Here is a 23,381-nt window from a genome sequence, read left to right on the forward strand (position 1 = left end):
CTCCTCTCCCTTCTCTAAATGCTGCTCTTGGCTCATACTTTTTCATTTGAGATTTTAAAACATTTCCCCCCACAACTTTCAACTCCGTTGTTTCGACTGGTTTGGTTTCTGTATGTTCAACTTGAGCTCGGTACTTTTCTCCTTTCTGACTTTGTTTTTATTTTTATTCTCTCTCTCTCTCTCTCTCTCTCTCTCTCTCTCTCTCTCTCTCTCTCTCTCTCTCTCTCTCTCTCTCTCTCGCCCTCCCCTCTTTTCTCCCCCCTCCTCTCTCCCCTCTCCCTGTCTCTCTCATCTCTGTCCCATCCTCACTTTTCTGTACGATTCCTTCTCCCTGCTTCTTTTTCTCTTTCCTCCCTCTGTTCTTTCTCCATCCCCTGCGCCCCCTCCTCCTTGCCGGGTTCTGACAGTACGATGAGCTGCCCCATTACGGCGGGATGGACGGAGTAGGGGTTCCCGCTTCCATGTACGGAGACCCTCACGCGCCGCGGCCGATTCCCCCGGTTCATCACCTGAACCACGGGCCGCCGCTCCACGCCACGCAGCACTACGGCGCGCACGCCCCGCACCCCAATGTCATGCCGGCCAGCATGGGCTCTGCTGTCAACGACGCCTTGAAGCGAGACAAGGACGCGATCTATGGGTAAACCGACCCCCGGACCCAGCTTACTGTGTGTGAGTGTGAGTGAGAGTGTGTGTTTGTCTTTGTGGGGGGCGGGGGATGGACGGCTAAGTGGAGAGTTATTTCTGCATGGGGGTGCTGCCTGACTTAGGAAAGGACAGTGGAGGGAGCCTGCCCTTCTGCCCTTTGAGTCAGAGACCCGGAAGATATAGCTTCCTCCACTCCCACCGCCCGGTCACTCCAAACCCCACAGCCCGGAGTGACTGAGTTCTCAGAACCTTGCTAGGGCCTTCTCCCCAAGGACAAGATTCCTGGCCAAAGGACGCAGGACTAGTTTTTTCAAGCCCCCTAGCAGAGGCCTTGACAAGGGGAAAGTTTCCTGTAGCTGAGGAGCAACTTGATGTGTTTTCTCCTCCTCTTCTGTCTCATACTTGTGGGTCTGGGAGTCACTAAATGCAGCTTGAGCTGAGATCAGGGCTGCTTCTGTCGGCCAGGAAGTTCTAATCACCCACTTCTTAATTCTTTGTAAATAAAGGGGCAGACCTTAAAGTGCAGCGGGGTGGAAGGGACTGCTGCTTGCATAGAGAGACTCTTGGGGGAAGTAAGGGAGATGGTTGAAAATTATTTTATATTCTGAGAACTCCAGGAGGGGTGGGAATGCAAGGTCCAAATGTGTACAACACGGGCTCTTCCGGCCAAGGGTAGGTGGGGAAGGCGGCGGGATGCCGAGGGGAGGGGACAGTGCGTAAACAGCAACTGAGCCTAAAGCCAGAGGCCGCAAGCATCCCGAAGTGTAGCTAAAGCGCCCAAGGAACACAAAGGGCATACGCGCAAGCACACTTCCAAGTTTTAAAACGCGATTCTTTTATTTTTGTCTGCTGCAATGCTGGGGGAAATGTGGTTTTTGGAAGGAAGCTGTTCGACTTTTAACGTTCCTATTATTTTGGCCCCCACACTCAGGTTTTACTAGAAGTAGAACAAACTAGTTTATAATGCAAGGGGTTAGAAAGATTGGAAGAACATTCTCGAATTTAGGAAATGTCACTCCAGTGTGTATGTAGGTGAAGCCGTCGGCCTTGTTTGGAATGCCCGTTAAAGGCATATATATATATATATATATATATATAATTTTAAAGAGTGTTTCTTTCTTGGGAGGTAAAGGTTGGTTAGCAAGAGTTGGTTCGGTGGCCTCTGCAGTGGGGAATGGGTATGGATGAACTCAGGGCTCCAGATTACCCGAGTTTCTTGGATGTTTCAGTACGTTCCAACTGAGGCTGTTTTTATTTGGCGGGCTAAAGTGGCCAGAGACTTCTCTGACCAGATGTGAGAGACTTCTGAGCTGAGGGTAGGGGCCAGGCAGGCTGTTTTTCCTTTCTGTTTCTGGCCCAGGCTCGGCTGACTGAGGAAGGGTTGTAAAGTGTGATGCGTGCCTGTTGTATTAAAGAAGGAATCCAAACCCTCCAAACTTGTTGATTACAGTTCTTGCTCCTTCCCCTCTGCACCCCGTCTCCGTGTGTATGTCTCTGCGTGGCGCTGCCCGTTAGGCACCCGTTGTTTCCTCTGTTAGCTCTGGTCTTTGAGAAGTGCGAGCTGGCGACCTGCACTCCCCGGGAACCCGGAGTGGCCGGCGGAGACGTCTGCTCCTCCGACTCCTTCAACGAGGACATCGCAGTCTTCGCCAAGCAGGTCCAACCTTCTTGACCCGCTCACCCTCCTGCAGCTCTTAACTCTCCCTCCCCTTTCTTTAGACATTTACTTGAAAGAGGAGGAAAAGGCAGGGACACCCGATCTGTTCCTCTGGCCCAGTCGGCACACTACGCCTCCTCCCCATCTCTGAGCCTGGAGGCGAATTGGAAGCGGAGATAAATATGGGTGTTTGTTTTCCCCCCCAGCCAGGAATACAGGGGCTCGACCCTCGAATTAAAGTTGACCTGTTCCTAATCTGGGGCTTGGCCTTTTCCCCTGCCTGCAGCTACTTGAACAAGAATTGGGGAGAGGGGCTGTTAGGGACCTGGGAGTGCCCGGGAGCCAAGGAAGCTGGGCGCCTCTCAGAGTGGTACGCGCGGGGCGCGGAGGTGAGGGAGTGGAGAGCCAAAGCCTCTTGGACCGCTGGACAAGAGGGAACTGCGGCCCTGAGGTCCCTGCTAGTGCATAGTGGTACCAGGTCTCCCTTAACGGAGCCAGGACCAGAAGGGCCTGATTCTTTTTCAGCCGTTCCCACTAATTTAAGGCACCACTTTGCTTCTTGTGTTTTACCCAAGTGCCTCTCCTCTTCTCCGCCACTGCCCTCCACCATCCCCACTCTCACACTCCAGTTTAGTCTGTGACAGGGTTTTTCTTTAAAATGGGATGGTAATTCATGCTGAATTTCCCTGCTTCTTATAGGTTCGCGCCGAAAAGCCACTTTTTTCCTCAAATCCAGAGCTGGACAATTTGGTAAGGCTCTCAGTTTCTTTCTTTTCCCCAGCCTCGCCCCCCTCCCATGACCAGAAGCACCCAATTTCTGCTGTAGTTCCAGGGAGTTCAAGCAGAGACCTCTTTTGGAGCTCTGGGGCTACAGGGAGGAAGGGAATAGCTTAGAGCCCCCGCGAGGGAAATGGCGAGCGAGGGGCGGGACGGACGTCAAGGGGGGAGCAAAGCCCACCGAGGCAGAAACCCGGGACGCGGCGCCGAGAACGAGAGCAGGGGATGCTTCCCAGGTCTCGGCCTCGGGAATAAGCTGAGAGAAGTGAGTTATTTCCTCTGTTTGCTGGGGCAGGCGGCCGAGCCCCGGGCGGCTAACCCGAAGGAAGTAACTGCTGGCGCGGTGGAGGGCGGGCTGGGGGTGGGGGCTGGGGGTGAGGGCCAGGCCAGCGCAGGCCACTTTTAGGTACGATTCTTTTGCTAATTTGCACGATTTCAATATTAAAAGTACTTAAATCCGCTTTCAAAGGCCCTGCATCACCATTCATCTTGAGTATTTCCTTCTTTAGTTAGGACGGATTTCGCTGGGTATGCGGTTCTAAAAGCTTTTTCTCTCCAGAAAAGCGACCTTTTTTTTTTCTTTTTCTTTTTTTTTTTTCCTTTTTGCTTTGGCCTGAGGTCGAGGGAGGGGACGGTTAAAAAGGACTCTGGCGGAGAACGAAGGCCTGGCCCGAGAGGGAAAAAAAAAAAAAAAAACAGTCCTTACAAATAGCACGGTGAACATTAGGGGAAAGATATTAATATTGAGGCTCAGGTTGAGGCAAACTCGTACCCCGTGGCCAATGAGGCAGAGATGATCAGTAATCACTTGCTTCTTCTATTTCTTGATGTGTGGGATTTGTCTGACCACCTGCCGGTTTCTTTGCCCCAGTCCAATCCCCACCCCCACCCCCAGGACCACAGTGTCACAAAGCTCTAACTCCATACCCTTAAACTTTCCTTTCAGATGATACAAGCAATACAAGTACTAAGGTTTCATCTTTTGGAGTTAGAAAAGGTAAGCAGGGAATAACCTTTCCCGTTTTGATTTAGCCCAATTCCTCTCCTAGTTGACTGGGATGTTTTCAGCAAACCTGCAGTATGAGGTATTGCACACCTGGAGATTTTGAGCATGTTGCTATGTCCTTCCTTCAAACTGCTCCTCAACCCAGGGGCTCAGAGGATGAGTGAATTAGGACAGCCTTGCTTTTTAAAGTAGCACACACCCCCTTTCCCCTAGGCATTCAGGATTATTTTGAAATGAAGCTGATCATTTGTTACTGGACATTCAGTCTGCTTGTATCTCTATTAACTCAACTCACCATGGGCCCAGAGTTTGCATTAGGTGCAAACAGAGGGAATCATCCTCTCTAGGGTATCTTTAGATTGCTCTGCAACTCATTCACTTTCTCCTGGAAACATACAAAACTCTTAGCTCATTGAATAGCAAATGTTACTGCTGTCTCTGGTTCCGGTGTTTTAATGTTTTTAAGTTATTATCAAATCAGATTTTCCTCTCTGGTCTCCTAGTCTGAACCCAGTTATTTCTAGTCCTATTTCTTCCTTTCCCTCTCTTTATTGTAACTTGTTGCTCAGGGAAGTCTCTAGAGAATAATATCTGGTGCAACAATTGCTCTATTGTTTCCTCGATGTCAACTATTACACCCCTTAATTAGAGTTAGTTTGGAAGACATCACATTGTTGCTCTTTCCAAATGTAACTGTGCAACCTGATATTTTTCTTTAAAAATGAAACACACAACAATATGAGCTGAACCCTCCACCATGACTCTCCTTGTAGGTCCATGAACTGTGTGATAACTTCTGCCACCGGTACATTAGCTGTTTGAAGGGGAAAATGCCCATAGACCTTGTCATTGATGAACGAGACGGCAGCTCCAAGTCAGACCACGAAGAACTTTCAGGCTCCTCCACAAATCTTGCTGACCATGTAAGTTTGCAAGCCTTTGGCTTTCTTTTAAGGCCACTGGGCACAACATTTTAAAAAACAAACAAACAAACAAAAATTTGTTTTAACATCTAACTCCCCTGAGATTTCTTTTTAAAAATGATTTGGTCTCTTTTAGGTCTTATATTCTCCCTTTCTCACTACCACTGTCATGTCGTTTATTTTTGGAAAGCCAGAAGGGTTAAAAAAAAAAACAGAGAATTGATAGAGTGATTTGTTCTCTTAATGTATAAAGTTTCCCTGAATGGGAAACTTGGGTGTTAGCAAATTCTCTTTTTGATATGGTGACCGCTGTCTTTTCTGGTTTCTCAACTCTGTGTAATCAGTGCAGCAGAGATAGAGGCAAGACAGTTAGCTGGACAGGATGGGGAGGGGGTATCTGCATGAAAGAATTAGGGACTGAGGGTTGATTTTCTCAGTCTCTCCTAGAGATGACCATTCTGAGAATTATTGGCAATCTTGCACTGCATTAGAAATAAAAGGAGGAGTGAATGAACACATTACAATTCTTAGGGCTTTTGCTCTATAGAAAGTTATTGTCAGAATATGGACTTATTGCCAAGTGCCTGAAGCATCTTCATAATAAAAGACAGTAACCTTGATGAACCAATTATTAACAATGTATTACAGAAAGCTAAAGGGAATTATGATTGAGTAACCATGGGTTAGTGGTTGAATTTTAACACTTTAACAGTTGGTGAATGAGGATGGAGAGTATAGTAAGGAATGACTATGTATGTCAAGCCAGGAAAGGAGATTTCTTTCTATTCTCTCTGGTTTTAATCCTATTTTGGAACTGATCTAGTGAGTCTGATGCTTTAAAAAAAAAAAAAAGCATATGTAGTGATACTGAAAATTTGAAAAAGAAGCAAAGAGAAGAAAGATTGCAGCTGGTGGGAAAAGCAAGAGTGGCGAGGTTAAAGAGTGGGTGTGAACAGCAGTTTATTTATAGGAACTCAAGCCCTGGGGGTTGGGGGGGACAGGGTATCTATACATTTAGCTGAACTCTCAAATCTAAATGATACAGGCTGTAATCTCATAACTTTGTGGCTAAAATATTAATTTGACACTCTGTGAGTTGAACAGGCATTGTCTTGAAGGCAATTTGTGACAACCCCAACGCCCCCAACAACAATTCCCAAATGTTAAGAGGAATAAATGAGATGCCTTGAGAATAAGCCTTCCATGAGGTTCTCCTCTCCTCTTCCAAAAGTTTTGAAAATATACAGTTGTAAATATTAACCTTTGTACTATATGGGGACATAGCCTGAGAACAAAAGTGAAAGAGAGAGAGAGGGAGAGAGAGAAATAAGCTTCAGTCTGGGATGTTCAGTTCTTAGACAGAATGGATACTATGGTGTTGAAAGCTCCTGTACCTATCTTCACCCTTACCTGTTTCCAACATGATGGCAGAGGGACTCTTTTGTACATTGAATGTGTTAAGTGAAATCGAAAGGGTGCAGCAGCAGCAGCTATGGAAAGTTTACTTGCTTATCTGTGGATGGACAATATGTGTGGTTGTGGACTATGAGGCATGACACTATCTTAAAAATATTTTTTTTCTTATTTGTTTTCATTGCTTTATGTTTCTAAATTTATATGTATCTATGTTGTGGGGGGGAATAGGAGGTATCTATTTACATGGTTTGTAGAATGAAAGATTGACAGTTCTCTGCAGTTTGTAGCTTTTCTGGTGATATTTTTAGGGGTTCTGAGCACTTGGTTTTCTAGAGCAGTTTCTTGGCAACTGCTTTTCCAGTGGATTTTTGGAGCTAGAGCATGCTGATGTTTACATAGAAGAGATAAGATAAACTCGGCTGTTTGGAGTATTGGTTGATAGACAAGGCTAATTTGTGGAACTATTGTAATATTTAAATATGTACTCATGAAAAAAGAAGTTGTACATAAGAGAAGAATGCTTTAATAATTTAACAATCATCATCTTTGGGTAAAAGAGTCAACAGAATCATTTGTTGCTCCTTTCTGAGGCCCCCAATCAAGTAAATATGACAACTGATTTATTTTGAACCCATGAGGGCTTGCCACCTCATTGGGCGTCATAATTTAAAGCCTTTTATTTCCTAGAGATCTGAACTATAACATTTTTTACTTTAGCCCCCTGCTATTTGTTTTGAAATGAAGCAATAATTTGTTCCACCAGCACACTGAGTGGAAAATGGAGAGGTTTGCCACAGACTTGTGTTAATGCAAGACAAGAGGGAAAACCCTGGAGGTTTTTCACCATTTTTGAAACTTTGGTACCATAGGTATATTGATTGTATTAATTTCCAGACTTTACCCAATAGTCCTACAAAGCAAATCCTCTTGCTTTTCAGCTGCTCCTGCAAACTCACCCTCCCTCAACCCCCCAGCCACAAAAAAAGTGCACAGAACCACTAACCTGAAAAGTGATATATAGAAGTGGGACATTTTCAGCATGTAAATGTGTCCAATTTGAATCTTCAGGTTTATTTTTTTCATTTGCTTTGATATGCATATTTAATACATTGCCCCAGGCTGGATCTCATTTGGTGAACACTGGTGCAGGGGTGATGATGAGCCACTTCAGAAGGACCCAGACAGCGGGTTGTTTTCTCTGTTTTATCTGTTGCCCACTATTTCTGATCTACTGAGCTTCCTCGTGGTTTTATTTGCACATGAAATGCTGAGAGCATTTCAACTTATTGGCTATGAATAATGACAGCTAAAAAAGAAGCGTAGTTTAATTTGTTGTGTGCCAAGGTTTTTCTTGTGGAGGTGACAGTTTGTGACAGCTGCTTGACACCCCCAAAACACATACACCTCTATCCTTATTAAGTGGTATCAAACTACAATGTGTGTGTGTGTGTGTGTGTGTGTTTAAGGAAGAAGTGGGCAAGGAGAGAGACAGAGTAAAAGAGAGAAAAAGATTAAGTATGTAATTCAGTGTAGAGGAAAGCAGAGAAAAATGTCAAGGGCAAGATACTAAGTATCCCTATAGGTTTCAATTTTCTTATTAAAGAATTCAAAAATGTAAATTAATAAAAGTAAATGGATATAAATATCTTCAAAGCAAGTATTGTCAGCAGACTTTTAAGAATGAATTTTATATACTATTACATGGTAAATCATGGCAATTTCACATTCTATAATGTCATATAAATATTCTGATGTAACAGATGCATTAAAGAACACAACCATAATAGTCTTCCTTCCATTTCTTACATTCAATGAGGATACTAGGTTTGTTCATTTATTATTAACACACATGATGTGCATAATGATAAGTCTGAAATTAAATAGATAATAAAATGTGCAGCAGTGGTACTGTTTTGTTGTGTTTAGCATATTCTTAATGAATGCTTATATTTTTAATGTTATGTTATACTTTTTTATGCTCACTGTAACATAAAGATAATAGTTACAGGTAGGAAACAACTATTGCACTATTCCTTGGAATACTGAGGGAAAAAATATATGATAGTCAAAGGAAACAAAACTCTTGTTTTCCAGCTGCAGTTCATGTTAAGTTTCCCAGACATTCAAATTAATCATGTTTAAAATAAACATGCCAAGAAAGCTATTTTTCCAAAAAAGCTTCAACTTGAAAACTGTTGTGAAGTAATCATGCTTTTCCTAGTCTGTAGTATTTCCAAAAAATAGGTAATAGTCACATTCTGTTTTACATAATTTCAGACCACATCTCTAAAGCAGACTAGTGGAATATATATTCATACTTACATTTAAAGATATTACATATATTTAGATCAAGTTTAGACAAATGAAGTAGACTTGTTGGAAATATATTTTGAGTTAAGTTTTGTTTTCATGAAGTGCATATAGTGATACAATTACATTCCTATTCATAGTTAATGGTCATAAAGAGCTACATTTTATTTTCTTTGAAAGAAGTAAGTAGAGAGGAAAGAAATATAATTATCTCTATTAATAATTAATGGCAGGTGCTTTAAAACTGCTCTGATAACATCACTAATAAAAAATTTAACTTTGATTTCTGTGCTATAATTTAAATGAAGACATACTGGTGTTTTCTTTTGCATTTCTGCATATGTCAAATTTATTTATGTCTATACAGTTTTTTTAAATGGGTTAGGTCAGAGGGGAGAATCAGCAGAATCTTGTTCCTGACAGAATACAAGCAAGTCCCTATAGATAAATTCTATTACCTGAAAAATTAGAAGTGAGTGACAATGGGGAGAGGGTTAGGTTTAAGTGGTTGGCCCCTAGAAGATCAAAAGGAAATACCAAGATTTTTTAATAATATTAATACTATGAATGGCGTATTTTTATCTTTTAGTTTCTTGTGTTGTACTGTAAGATTAGACATTGTGGAGTGTTATCCAAAGCCTCTGGGGACGGGTTCCCATGAAGTTTGACCTCTGAGCTCTGTCCACCAACTCAAGGAGAAATACCGGGGAAAAGAGCTTTCTGTTATTGTCATTGCTGCATACTTTCAGGTTGTTGATAGCTTTCTTCTTAATTTCTCATCAAGAGTCATGGTACTATTTAAATCATCTAGAGTATGTTTTCAATGTAATTGTGATGAAATAATATTAAAAATACGTACACTTGACAACCACATGGACATTTATTATCAAATTAAAAAATTGGTATAATTTGAACTGATTTTCTTGTTTATATTCATACTAAATGTTCTATAGAATTTACCACCACAGATCAAAATTATTAGAGACATTTTATAATGTGGCATTTTACCAACAATGCAAGACATTTCTGTCTTCTTTAACAGTTGCTTCATTAAATGGAGAAATCATTTGCAAAAGGTACAGGCCACTTTTGTGAGGGTTGCTCACTTATTAATTCCCAGAGCTTAATAAAGAGGTGGAAGTAGAGATGAGGAAGTACACCAGCTCTATTTACATTTTTATAGAGTGAGTCCAGGTTCTTCTGAAAGCACACATAGGTCTCCTGAGTTCTTATGTCAACTTTAAAATAACAAAGTTGAAATTCCAACATTTATTCAAACCATATAATTAGTAATTTTAAAAAACTTTATAACCTTGATACTTCAGGATAGGATTTTTCATCTTATTAAAAAATAATTTCTCCAAACTTTTAATGAGGAGTTAAAACATCATAAAGTTAGAGGAAAGAAGTAACTTAGTGTTTGTAATGTATGATGATACAAGCATATCTTTCCTTTGTTGTTTAAATATATCAAGTCAAATTAGTTTTGCATGCTTCATTTACTGATTAAAATATCTTTCTATATGTTTATTATTACTCTCTCCCTATGAGCACATAGACTGAATTACATTACTGTTTTCCAAGGTCATATATAATTTTCACTTGATAGTATTTTGTTGAGTGGATTCTAGAAAATCGAATGGTTGTTTTAAAAGTATTTTTAATGATAGAAATAAGAAGTAGAAGTGGATGACTTTAGGGGTTAGTTTGTATAACTTCTAAATTTCAAAGAGCTAAAGGACACAAGTCTAGCAGAAATGCAGTGGGTCACTTGAGGCAGGTCACATGACCTGAGACGGGTAGCACCCTGCATCTTAATTCCAACCTGCTGTCTTCTCTCCTATGCCGCATCTACTGAATGACCTTTTCATTTGGGGTCTAAAATGAGCTTCAGACAGAACTTAATACTTCTCTTGTCTCCTTGAGGCCTAATAAAGTTCATTTCTTCACTTAGTTTTGTGTTTATTGAGAAAAGCTTATACATTTTTTTCCTAGTGACCCCCATGGAAGAACCCTGTGCCATGTGGAATAACTGAAAGAGGGAAATAGGAACAATTTTCCAGGACTTTAATTATTATCCTATAGGTAGGCCCCTTATACAAATGCCATCCTGATTTAAAATGCTGCAATTTCACCATATCTGCAGCCTCAACAAAAGAAGTGCATGTGTGATTTGCTTCCTATGCCCAGAGACTCTTCTCTTCTCAGTGCTCTTTCCTAGATTTAGCAAAATTCAATGATGGTGCTAAATCAATTTTTTTTTTTAACTTTCAAGGGAGAAAATACTAGCAGAATTGTGTTTTCTAGGGAAAGCTGTGTGTAAATGAGAAACCAAGGAGAGCAGCAGAGCGCTCTCCTGTGGCCCTGCTACTACAAGCTCTGCCCATATTGTCTCCTGCTTTTATATTAATTACAACTTGCATTATCAGCTGTGAGTCTGTAGCCCAGCAAATAGAAAATACTGCCCCTGGAGACTGAGCTTCTTGTATCTATTTTCCATCTCCTTCTATTGTACTCCACTCAGTATTCACTGCTTTTCTCCTAGTAACTCTGCTCTTTAACACAATTACCTAAGAGCAAGAAGAGTACCATATTTGACTCCCAATTATTAAGGCCACTGGGAATAGAAACATGCTCCATCCTTGCCCTGGGATGTTTTCATGATACTTTTGGCAGGAGAACAGGACATATATTGTGGAATGAAATACCTGAATACTCACTCACACTGAACACAGAGAGCATTCTCTTTATTTTTCTACACATGTCATGTGTTTTTATGTGCTTTTGTATACATACCCCTTTTGATTTCACGATTCACTCAAATTCTGCATATAGTTTGGCAGAAAGCCAAGCAGTTATTCTTGAAGAATGTAAACTTGGAAACTATATGGAGTTGGGGGGAGAAGAAAGGAGTTGTGATATAAACAAATATTTCAATCTAAGAAAGAAATCTCAGCATATGGGTAATATACTGGGCTGTCCATGTAGGTTACAATTTTTTTATGACCAAGGAGGAACAACTGTGTCTTTATATATGAGGAAATTTCCATGTATAGCTGAATACAGATAACTCAAGATAACTCCTCAGCCTCAGCATCCCACAGGCCTCTATCTGTTCTTCCTGCTTTTAGGTTAGATAATTCTCCTATGATTCTCCTTAGTTTGTGTCAGTCCCTCAACGTAGAACTTAATACTTGAGATACTCTCGGAAATAGACTTTTTTAAGAGAATTTTTGAGGAGCAAGGAGAAGAGAGAAGAGGTAGGAGCAGGCTTGATAATGAGTTTAGGAATGTTTGAGGACTTGGCTGAAAACCATAGACCCAACTTATTTAAGGAATCGTTTGCTCTTAATGTAACATTGGTCCATGTGGCTTATCTTTCACCCCTTTCCTTTAGAAAACACCTCCTACATAAAACCATCGAAGGAAATATAACTGAATTGTAAATGAATGAGGCCTAACTATAAAACTTAGCACAAGTTTGGCTGATGAGAACAAACCAGTGTTCCCAGTTGCAGGAAGTACAAATTCTGTACAAATCCTTCCAATAGTTGCAGTGCCTAAACAGAAAGACCTGCTCCAGCTTCATTTGAATGATTATATAATAGCTATTGGATGACATTTGCCTTAAAACATAGTTGAGGTGTTAGTGCCTAATTATTGTAATTTTCATGAGGGGTAAGGAGCTTTTATAGCAGCGGCTTAATAAAAAGCCTGCAGTGCATAAAATTAACATCACTTGCTGTGTACACTGAAAAGTTTAGTTTAGGTGAATGTGTTGTAGTCATTGCATTTTCTAAAAGAAGACTCTTGCCTGTGCTGGTGCAGGAGTAAACCCATGCCATGCCATTCTTTCTCTCTTCTTTTTCATGTCATTTTTCTAGCACTTTATCTGATCATATCCAGCAAACAGCTGACACAAAGAGGCTGCAAAACTAGGAAAGCCCCTGCACTCTGTCTGCCTTTAAGTTGACACTACTGGAGTGGTTTCTAGCTTAGATAAAAAGAGAGCTCACAGGAGTGACTTTGTCTTCATACAGGCAACAGAGAACTTGGTTTTTATTTTATCCCATTCAATTTCATTCCCTAATCTACTTTCTCTAACATATCTTTATTTTAGAGATCTATACCTGGTCCATATTTATAATCATGAAATTTCTGCTCAGGGTTTTTCACTGTGAATCAATTGCTTGCCTGATGGCAGTGCCAATAGCATTATTTGATATGGATGTTATTAATCCATCGATCTCTGGGTTATTTCATCATCTATCAAAAATGCCAAATGTTAATTTATAATCAGTTTGTAGCAGATATAGGGGGAAACTTTCTTTTGTTGTTCCAGATAAAAATGTTTTCTTATTTTGTCTCCCTTTGGTTTCTGGTTTCATCTTGGTAACATTTTATATGCTATATGTGCATTATGGAGTTGCTGTTGAGAAAAATGACAAACTGATTCTTTTCTTGATAAACTATACATAATGGCAACATGGTAAGATTATTTTCAGATAGTCAAGAGGTTTCCAAGTTGCCTATTTGCTTATAGGTTTGTCTGAGTCCTTATTTATCAATCCTAGTAAAAAGTAGTGGTACATTTTGAGAAACTGATATTAAAAAAAAAAAAACTTGTTCCCCATTATGCTCCACCAAAGAACCTACTTGCCAGTAGGTGTTCAGACTTGGCTGCAATTGTCACATACAGGTGACAAGTGCACAGCTCTGGCCTCAAGGCTACTGTGTTTCATGTGTGGTTCCTGTTCTCCATTTCTGCCAGAGGAAATTCCATCTCTTGCCTGCCTTCATGTGGTGCTGATAAAGTCCTTCCTGTACATTAGAATTCCTGTTTTCCTTTAAGCACCAGCAGGGTATTGGGAATGACCAGGAAAAGGGAGGAGGAACAGGAGAAGAATACACTCGCAAAATAGCAAGAGCCACAACTCTTGGTTGCCTTGCATGTCCTTTGAAACAAGTAGTTCTTCCAGGAAAAATCACTGCATAGTCATTTAAAGCTTCCTTGAAGTTCAAGTGAAAGTCTAACCTAGCTCAGATTTGTTTTATTTTTAAATTATTATTTGTGTAAATTAAGCAGAGATCAATAACTGATTAGGTATTGATGTAGTTACGTCATTGTATCTGTTGGTGAGGTCATGACAATTTCGAGCATTCATACAGGCTATTTTAGGGCAATGCATTTGGAAGATTTAGAGGGTTGTCCTGGACCTTCTTGAGTCCGTGATTTTTTTTTAAGGCAATCATTGAATTTCATAAATGTTACTATTCTGAAGTTTTAGTATCAAAGTATGTTGGAACCTATTTCTTGAAAGAGTTGCCCTAATTAAGCTAATAAAAGTTTTTTTTAAAAAAGAATTTTACATTTCTAGGTAGTTTTCTTTTCCTTTTAAAATGAACTTGATTGTGGTTTAAACTTGTATATAATAAAATGCATCCATTTAAAGTGTATATCTATTATTTCTAACAAATATATATGACAGATGTAACCATAAGTCAAGTTCTAGAATATCTTTCTTCTTTTTTGGACTTATTACTGGAAAGACTGCTCACCATAACATGGCATGCGTGTATGCCTAGTTCTGCAAATACTAATAAATACACATTTTTGTGTCTCCCTCTGCACCTCTCTTCTTGGTTCCTCACTTATGGCTGAAATGGCAACTGTGGAAAAATTCCTTGGCATCCTGATATCAGAACCCTTCATCCTGGCGAGACCACGACGATGCAACCTCGACCCACTCAGCAGGCACCCCCGGACCCTCCAGTGGGGGCCATGCTTCCCAGAGTGGAGACAACAGCAGTGAGCAAGGTAAAAGGCCAGATGTCTTCTTTGTGCAAAGTAGACAGGACTAAAATAACTTCAGTATTTTGTGATATCCAGTACATCTGTCTCTGTGTAAACAGGAGAGTGGCAGGTTAGGATAATCGGCTACTATTAAGGGAGACGGTATTTCAGTATTTCCTCCTCTTAACTTACTTTACTCGAAAAAAATCAAAGTGAGCTGTTTAATCTTCAAGTAGGCATTACAATAACAATTGATTAGTTCTGCCAATTCTTTTACAAATTTGGTTATCTACACTTTACTCTGGCCAGTGTATGTAACTGGAAGGACAGACCTCTTTACTACTATAATTTAGTAGTTTGAATTACACTATAAACAGGATAGTTTGCTTGCAGTGTCGACTATATCAGTCCTCTATAATCAAGCAATTATGCCTCTAAAACACACAAAATGAAAAAGTCTGTTCTTCAGAGCTCCAGAAATATTGGGGGACTGTTATGCAGAATCTTATCTTGGAAAGATGAATTTTGAAATTCTTAGATTATTTGTCCCTATTTCCATTCAGCTAACATGGTGACTTTTGTCACAATTCCTAAAAATTAGAATAATCAGAGGGCAAGGGACGTCAACTGCAGATGCCAAGGAAACCTAGTGCAATTTGGAATAAATATTACCATTTTAAACACATATTGCACAGAGAGCAATTATATATTGGTAGGGATGACTCTTCTATGGCTAAAATGATAATTTAAAGGAAGATGCGTTATTGAATGTGGGCCAGGAAAGTGTATAGATTTTACTTTTTAATATTTTACATTAGATGGTGTCTGATCTCCTAGGTCTATTTTATCTCTATTATGACTGTGTTTATGGCCACAATATTTAAGCATTAGACAGGCTTCCAAGTAGAGGCCAGTTTAACAGCTTGAGCTGTAGTTATATATGCCATTTCAAGGGGGATGGTTGATGTAGGGTGGGTGTCTTCCCTCCTCCAAGTTTCTGGCCAGGGATTTGTGATTCCTGGGTTTCTAGGAGAGTCTAGAAAGGATGCCTTTTGCTTGTGAGTGGGTCCAAATTAGAATCTACCTCTTAGCAAGTTGCAACTGACACAGAGATGACAAACTGGAAGAACTTGTGAGTTGTGTCTATTTAGGTTTTATATACAGCTTTTAGAGCACCAGTTAGACTATCCATAAAAGAAACTAAGTTATAAGGCATTTCGAAGGTAACTTGTGCATAGCTTTCAGTGAATGTGCAATGTAATGACTTGACTGTGGTTCCACACCACAGTGGACTTCTCAGTGTGGTTAAATCCGAAAAGCTTTCTATCACTCCATCCTCCCACCATCAACAACACAAAGGGTGAACCGAATCTATTAATAAAAACAAAACACCCTAAACATTGTACAAAAGAGGGGAAGGGAGAAGCAGACCTAATGGTCTAATGAGGCTATCTTCCAGAGACTTCTTGTGTGTGAGGCTGGCTTTGACCTTTCACTTTGCTCAGGAGCCCAGCGCTTCATTTTTCACATTCTTGCAATTACGTTAACGCTTCAAGCATTTCTGACTCCAAGTCAGCTAGCAACACCAGGCATAACTCAACACTGTGAGCTTTTCCCCTCTCTGTAGATTCATTAACAGGTCACCAAGGTCTCAACTGAAATTTAAAACTGACTGGTTCTGTTGGGTTAGTTGAGTTATGGCAAGAGGGATGGCAGGAAGGGCCAGAGAGAAGAGGAGGCGGGAGAGAGAAGACCCTAGGGTTCCAAGCAGGGAATGGTGACGGCAACAGGCAAGCGCAAAGTTTTATCATTTTGGTTAGTTAGTTTTGTTGTGTTGTGTTTGAAGAGTTCTGAGACTGACACTCTGGGTAGAAACAATTCACACCAACCTCTGTGCTGTGGGTAGCCGCACCCACTTATCCCATGTTGAAGGATTTGATCCCTGAAGGATTTTTGTTCCTTTAATCATATCTCTGTGGGATTAAAGAATGGACACGGTAGCTTATGTGTATGAGCAGTAGGAAGTCTGTCATTTTCCTGTGTTAAAGTTTGAGAGAAAAAAAGTTCTGATTGCTCTAAGATGGAGAGTAAGCAGGGAGAATTTCCTACCTGGTGTCTGTGCTTAAAACACATGTATAAAGTTTTTCTGGTTTTTTTGTTTTGTTCTGTTTGACAGCAGACTCCAAATTTGGAAGGCTAGGTTTAAGTGTGTTTTGTCATACCCATGCCCATATTAATCTTTTAAACATGTTTTCAAGATATTCTGATATTTAGTCTCACCGAATTGTCCAGAGTAGCTTTCAGTGGGCAAGATTAATTATCTGCTTCAGGGCAAAGTCAACAGAGATATTGACTGAAATCGCATATGCTTATCATAGGTTAAATCTTAGGGTTGATGTATAATGGAAAACCTGGGAGAGAAATTTATGTTCTTTGTATTAAATATATTATAATGTTTCATTGGAAACCAAGTTTAGAAGAGTTTTCTTGCTTATTCAGAATTTATTAGCACAACAGGCATATGGAAAACTGTAAAACGATTCAGTTTCAAAACAAATTATGATAAACAGAAAAAATAGGGATGAATTGTACTAAATACAATGTTTTCATACACATTTTAAATTAAACTTTAATAGCCATATGCTATAAAACAATACATGCATTTATGTTGCTTTATAAATTTTGTGAATATTTTTGCTATAGTGATTCATACAAATCTTTACTTTGAAACCTAAAAATGCCTCATTTTATGACCTGATAGTGAAAGAGCTACAGTTACACAGGTGAAAGGTCATCTTTTCCTCCTCAGTGTTTGTGCAACAAACTGAAAGGAGAAAAAAAAAAAAAAGCCCCAATTTTTAAAATACTGTTAAGAAATAAAGTTAGTAAAATATAAAACCTGACTTGACTGTATATTTCCAACAGCACATGCCTAGCAGTAAACTATATAAATATGAACCAGACTTTTCATTCACTCTAATTTCTCTTGCTAAAAGCAGCCAAAGGGAGGGTGTTTGTCTTGTTAGTCACATTAGAATGAGGAAGGAAATCTGGTTTTTCAAGGATAGAATTAGGGTGCAGACTCAGGGCTGTGGAGAAGTAACTGGCCCTCTTTGTATCTGGCTTCCCATCAGTAAAATGGGGCTTGATAATAAGGCTTGGGGTCCCTCATTCTGTACCTGCTGAGTCAAAAGCTGCTTTGTGTTGCATTGTGTATTTTGCCAGAGTAAAGAGTAGGAAGCAGCCCCCTTGTTCCTAGAGCACTTTGAGAGCCTTAGATGAAAGGCACAATATATGTACAAAGTATTATTATTATTGATGGGTTTGTGTAACTCCCATTAACGCTGATGGGAGCTACGCATGTGAATTGGCAAGAGAATAGACCCCTCAGTGTTTAGAGCACATGAAATTTACATTTTTTCCAGTGCTGTAATTGAGATGTTGACAAATTGGAGAATATTGATGAGCCTTTGTTTTAAGTATTTCGTGCCAAGTTTGTTTTATTTTTCCTGGTTTGAACAATGGTATGGGTTCAGCAGCAATGAATAAAAAGGGTAGAGTAAAGATAACTTTGTATTTCAATATTTTGATGTGCCAATATGAAATAAATTGTCTTAGGCAAATGGAATATTGCTGTTTTAATCATTAGCTATGCATGAAAGAAAAATTGATGTTGACATCTTTGCTGTAAAATCGTTGTAATGGGGCCTTCCTTACAATTCATTTTTGTAAAATTCATTTTGTACATTTTGCAGCAATTGAACAATCCCTGCACTGTGAATAGGCAGGATTCCCAGAAATACCGAGACAGTTGGCCCAGTAACTGCTGAGCTCACACTGCACACCACACACACGTTAACCATGCTGTTGCCAGACCCAGTTTAACCTAAATACATTAGCAATCTAGCATCTATGGAGCTCCAGTCTTTCAGGACAGAGGGCTGTCTGAGCCAGCATAGTTCTCCTCTATTCTTCCACCAAACCCCTCCATCAATGCCCCCATCTATCATTCAGGCAACGAGGCTAGTATTCCATAGCTAGATATTTATTTAGTTATTATACAGTCCTTTAGCAATCGTGATATTGAAGTCTACAAATATCCTCTCAGTAGTGGATGTAAGTAGATAAGCAAACATCTAAGATCTTATTGCATTGTGGAGTTTATAGTACATGGTATAGTTATAAGACAGTATTTTTTTTCCCCCACCAAAATATTCTAGTTATATATTTAAGGAAAGAGGGGGGAAAAACCCCAAAACCTCAAACCCTTTACTATGGGTCCTGAATGTGTTCTACTGGGATTTCTTACTCAGTCTAGGAAAACTCTGTCAATGGAATGTTTTCATAGTGGCGGCAATCTCTTTAAAATAACCCTAAATACAATATGACAGATGCCATCTGGCATAATCTTTTGCTAGTTGGTTTTAACTTTTATTTTTCCTAGAGATAGGTTCATCCTAAACTGGTCACTTACTGTTATAATAAACACAATGACATTTTTTCCTTCCTGTCCTAATTGTATCAAAAAATTTTCTGAGACTGTACTTGATAATTAAACATGGTCCCAAAGCTGTTGTTTATGCAATATTAATACTGCATTTTCTTTCTCTTTCACCCCCAAATGAATAAAAAAGAATATCATCTTTAAACTATCAGCAAACACCCCAATAATTTCTGTTGATTTTCTTAGGACTTTTTAGAGTAGTAACCATTAGAAATAAAATTAAACTCTTCTAATAAATAATTGCTTTAGGACCATGGAATGGTGCCCATAAATGCTTAAAAGCTTTCTATAATTGCTGTTAATTTTGAATAATTTCTTTCTATATGTATCAATTTACTTGAAAAACCCAGAGTTCAGATTTCTAGATTTTTTTTTTAACTTAGTCATGTAAAGGGATGTCTCCTGATGCCAGTTAGAGTTTAATTTAGAGTAGTAATTAAACTTGAATACTGCCTCATAAACAAAAGATAAACAATAAACCAGCCACGTTCCCTGCTGTTTCATAGCTTTCCTTCCCAGATGTTTTAGCCTGATAATTTTTACACAGTGAACTACCTAACATGGAATTTTGTGGACAGAGGTAGGAAAATGTGTTTTCTTTTTTTCTTTTCTTTTTTTGGTAATCCTTTTTATTCCCCCTCCAAGAAGCAGAATGCAGAAGATTTTCCACTGTTGAGATTTTTTTTTAACATTTTGATAAAATAAATACTTAATGTGGTTGTGTTTTAATGATAATTGTAGCTCTTTTTCTCAGGTATTGCTTTGAAAAAAAAAAACTAATCTGGTCACGACCATCTTTCACACTTAGTAATAGAAAGAGGAACCTTTTTTTTATTTAAGTAAAATCTGGATAATAAGTCAAAGAAAGACCAGCTTGACAACGGGGAACTTTTCTTACTCTTCTTCTGCTTCCCGCCCCCACCCTCGACCTGTGTTACTCTGTGGCAGTACTCTTCCTCAGGCTACAAGAGGCTCTCTGTCCAGTTCTGGATCCTTCCACTGTCAGCCATGATCTTTCTAATTGTCAGGTACGAGTCCGCTGCTCAATGCAAGAAGCCATGTTATTTTCACTGGGTGGGGTAATTACTGAAAGCTGAGAATAGCTGCACTAAAGACAGAGGGATACTTTCATGATCCCATTAGCATAAGAGTGGGTAAATTATTCATGCCAAGTGAGGATTCTATGGGGAAAAGTATAGTTAATGCACATAGTTTTTAAATGTATCCCTTTCTGCTCTGAGACTAAATTCTTGTTGGAATCAGTTCTCAGACATTTACGGGAAAGCTCTGGTGGCGTGTTAGATGCAGTTCATCTCTCTCTGTTTGCAGCGCTCTCAATAGAGACCATCTGGCAAAGATCCAAAAGGTGATTAAACAAAATGATCAGCTCTTGTTGCTGTGTTACATGTCCAATACTCTGGATTAAAAAACATGACCCACGACAGTCAGCGAACGTCATGCCGCTCCCCCTTCCCCCTCCCCTCTCCGTACAAGAATTCAGATGGTCCACAAATGTGTGTGCCATCTTTGTGTCCTTATGGCCCATAATCATGAACAGGTTGTGCAAATGGCTCTTTCTGTAGCACTGTCTGTTCCAGCAGCATAGAAGCATTTCATATTAATTGGGTCAGTCTAATATTCATATTGACATGGGGAAAAATTACTAAAATTTATTCTTATAGCAGACAATGAATATGTGTGCTTTCTGCCGAGAGGGAAGTGAAATCTGACAACTGGCTCGTGCGACTGATTAATTTTTCCTGAAACTGAAGAAAATCAAAGCATGGGAAACTGTCATTCTCTGAAAACAGTGCACAGCCCTTTATAACTAAACAAAATGGATTGGGTGGGGGCCTTTCGGGGAGCTGTGTGGAAATGAGCTCTGGTGTTAACGCTATAATCAGGGATGAATTTACAGTGCCATTCAGAAGAGCCTCCCTCCCCATAAACAAGCTGATAATCACAGGGAAGCTGACTTCCAATTAGCTTTTCCTTCCCTCACACAGATCAGTGTGTTTATATGTCCTCCTTACGCTTTGATATGTCACTACCGAGTTGGTACATCTCACGTCAAATTCGAAAGTTTGGAAATAAAATGTTTTATTATGAGGAAATCCTGCTAATAAGCAAGGTAATTTCAACCAATCATTTCACGATTGAGTTAAGGTAAAAATGCCAAGATTTGTGACTAAGGGACAGATGTATCTTATCTTTGGGGGTTTGCACCAAATGCCAAGTAGAAATATAAATTGAACAAACCAGACATTGTGAGGAAGTGATTGAAGAAATATTGAGATGAAATCTTGGAATGAAATATATATGTATATTTATAACAATGCTGTAGATTGCTTACGTGTCACATTTGCATGAGCCTGAATGGGGATTTTATTAAGGAGCAGTGTAAAGTATATTAGTAAAAGCACTCAGAACACATGACCATCACTCATTAGGCTATTCAGAGATCATGGTTGACCATTTAATATTGCGGAAATTGTCTATGACGGATGGTGTAGGATACATTTGAGTGCAAATGTCAAGAGAAGATAAAGAATAAAGCAGAAAAGAAAAAAAATCTCAAAAGCCACTTGAAAACATCATCATTTCTTGTTGCCCACCCTTTCTAAAGGAGAGCAAAGCAGTAAGTAAGAAATACAGAGGGGCATAGAACTCGGGGAAGGGAAGTGAGGTCCCCTAGAGTCTGTGCAGTGTGGCAGATGAAAGGGACTGGAATAGCCTTGGGGGTCTTAAGGCTATTATAGGGCAACTCATGCTCTGTTATCATGCTGATTTTTCAATTGATTTTTGGCTGAACAGTACTTGTTGAAGCCCTCCAGAGCATCAAACACAGCCTTTTGGTGCTATACATTGTAATACACATGTTCTATTTTTCTCTTCATTGTCTTTACTTGGCTTCAGAAGAATAGTCTGTAATGAAGCAATGTCATTACCCCCACCCCCATTCTTTCTTTCCTGTTTCTACCCACAGGGAGTTTGTTAAAATTCTTATGGTTGTTTGTTTGTTTGTTTGTTTGTTTGTTGGGGAATGGGTAGTAGGAGAACAACTTTTCACTCATCTTCCTGTGTTGACATCTGTTTTTAATTTGGCCTTTAAAAATATTTTTTTTATGTCATAGTAGACAATGATAGAAACCACTTTAGTCTACTAAAATCTATCCCTGGACAGTCTTGAGCTATTCATCAATGTTCTAGTGGCCAGCAAGAAAGCATATATGGGGCTTTATTGAAATCTAGTTCCTCATTAAAATGGAAGTGAGCCAGCTTAATATTCCTGCTCTATGACATGTTCCTCACCTTGCTTGAATTCTCAATGAGGAAAAGCCAAGTATGGTCTCCCCCATGAGTCTTCCTGATGTGCCCAGGTACAAGACCAGCTGCCCTTCCGTGCTCTCTTTCTCTCTCTCTTTCTTCCTCTGCTTTTCCAAAGTAGAGTTTATCATATATTCACCTATCTAGCATTAGAAAGTCCACTTTTGACTCTATAAACAGATATCCTCTCTTTGTTGTTTTTATGTAGGATGAGTTGACCACAACTCTGTGCCTGTCAATTCTGTGGTGTTTGCCTGGACATAGATGAACTATTTGGAACATATCCATTAAACTTGTATTATGCCATTAAGGGATAAAAATTAACTTGGTTTACTAAAATCTTGTTATATTCATTGTGGCCTTAAATAAGTCAATCAGCCATGAGCTCAAACTCACAATTGTTTTGGATATAAGCAGGTTCTTAAATTTTAAATTTATGTGTCCTTTAGTGTTATCTTACATTATGAACATATGGTTGGAATCTAGAGATGGGATTTCTTTTCATTATGTTATCTATACAAGAATGTACATATTTGTATTTTTAAATGTAATGGTGAATCTAATTAGAGAAATTCTTTAATGTGGCCAATAGCTTTCCATAATGAACTCAGGGTCCGTTTTGCTTGTCCTCCTTGTTTAGGAGGGACTGACTTTGGGGGACATCACTGGTCTTCACACACATAGGTAAACTCCTATACCTGTGTATAATTACCTGGAAATAATTTTTGAACTTTTAGGCTCCACATGTTTTTATTGATTTTCTACATATGTCCTTCAGTTTTTCATAATTTGCTTTTAGTCAAGTGCGACTATTTTGGGTGATGCAAGCAAAACTTTGTACAGAAAAGTAACCTTTTTATGCAAATGGGTTACCATCTAGACTCTTAAACTTTGAGTCAATAGACCTGTGTTCTGATTATAGCTGCATCGAAAAGGGCAGTGACCTAGGAGACAAACATGGGTACAAATCCCATTTTTCCTTTAACGTCTGTGAGATCCAGTTTCTTTATCTGGAAAGT

General features: G+C 39.4%; 1 protein-coding gene across 5 annotated transcripts in view; it reads left to right on the forward strand.

Moving 5' to 3' along the window:
- Meis2 (Meis homeobox 2) overlaps window positions 1-23,381 on the forward strand; it is a 204,935-nt gene that overhangs the window by 1,164 nt on the left and 180,390 nt on the right. For 4 of the 5 annotated variants that reach the window (XM_078049857.1, XM_005316377.5, XM_013359544.4 and 1 more), the window contains exons 2-7: window positions 408-640; window positions 2,164-2,305; window positions 3,005-3,055; window positions 4,029-4,079; window positions 4,862-5,011; window positions 14,441-14,555. In XM_078049857.1, coding sequence (XP_077905983.1) covers window positions 408-640; window positions 2,164-2,305; window positions 3,005-3,055; window positions 4,029-4,079; window positions 4,862-5,011; window positions 14,441-14,555 — 742 coding nt within the window. Of the gene's footprint in view, window positions 1-407; window positions 641-2,163; window positions 2,306-3,004; window positions 3,056-4,028; window positions 4,080-4,861; window positions 5,012-14,440; window positions 14,556-23,381 lie in introns of those variants that run through there. The other variant, XM_021725686.3, reaches the window with a different exon arrangement.

Source organism: Ictidomys tridecemlineatus, chromosome 5 (assembly GCF_052094955.1).
Source record: "Ictidomys tridecemlineatus isolate mIctTri1 chromosome 5, mIctTri1.hap1, whole genome shotgun sequence".
Taxonomy (NCBI): domain Eukaryota; kingdom Metazoa; phylum Chordata; class Mammalia; order Rodentia; family Sciuridae; genus Ictidomys; species Ictidomys tridecemlineatus.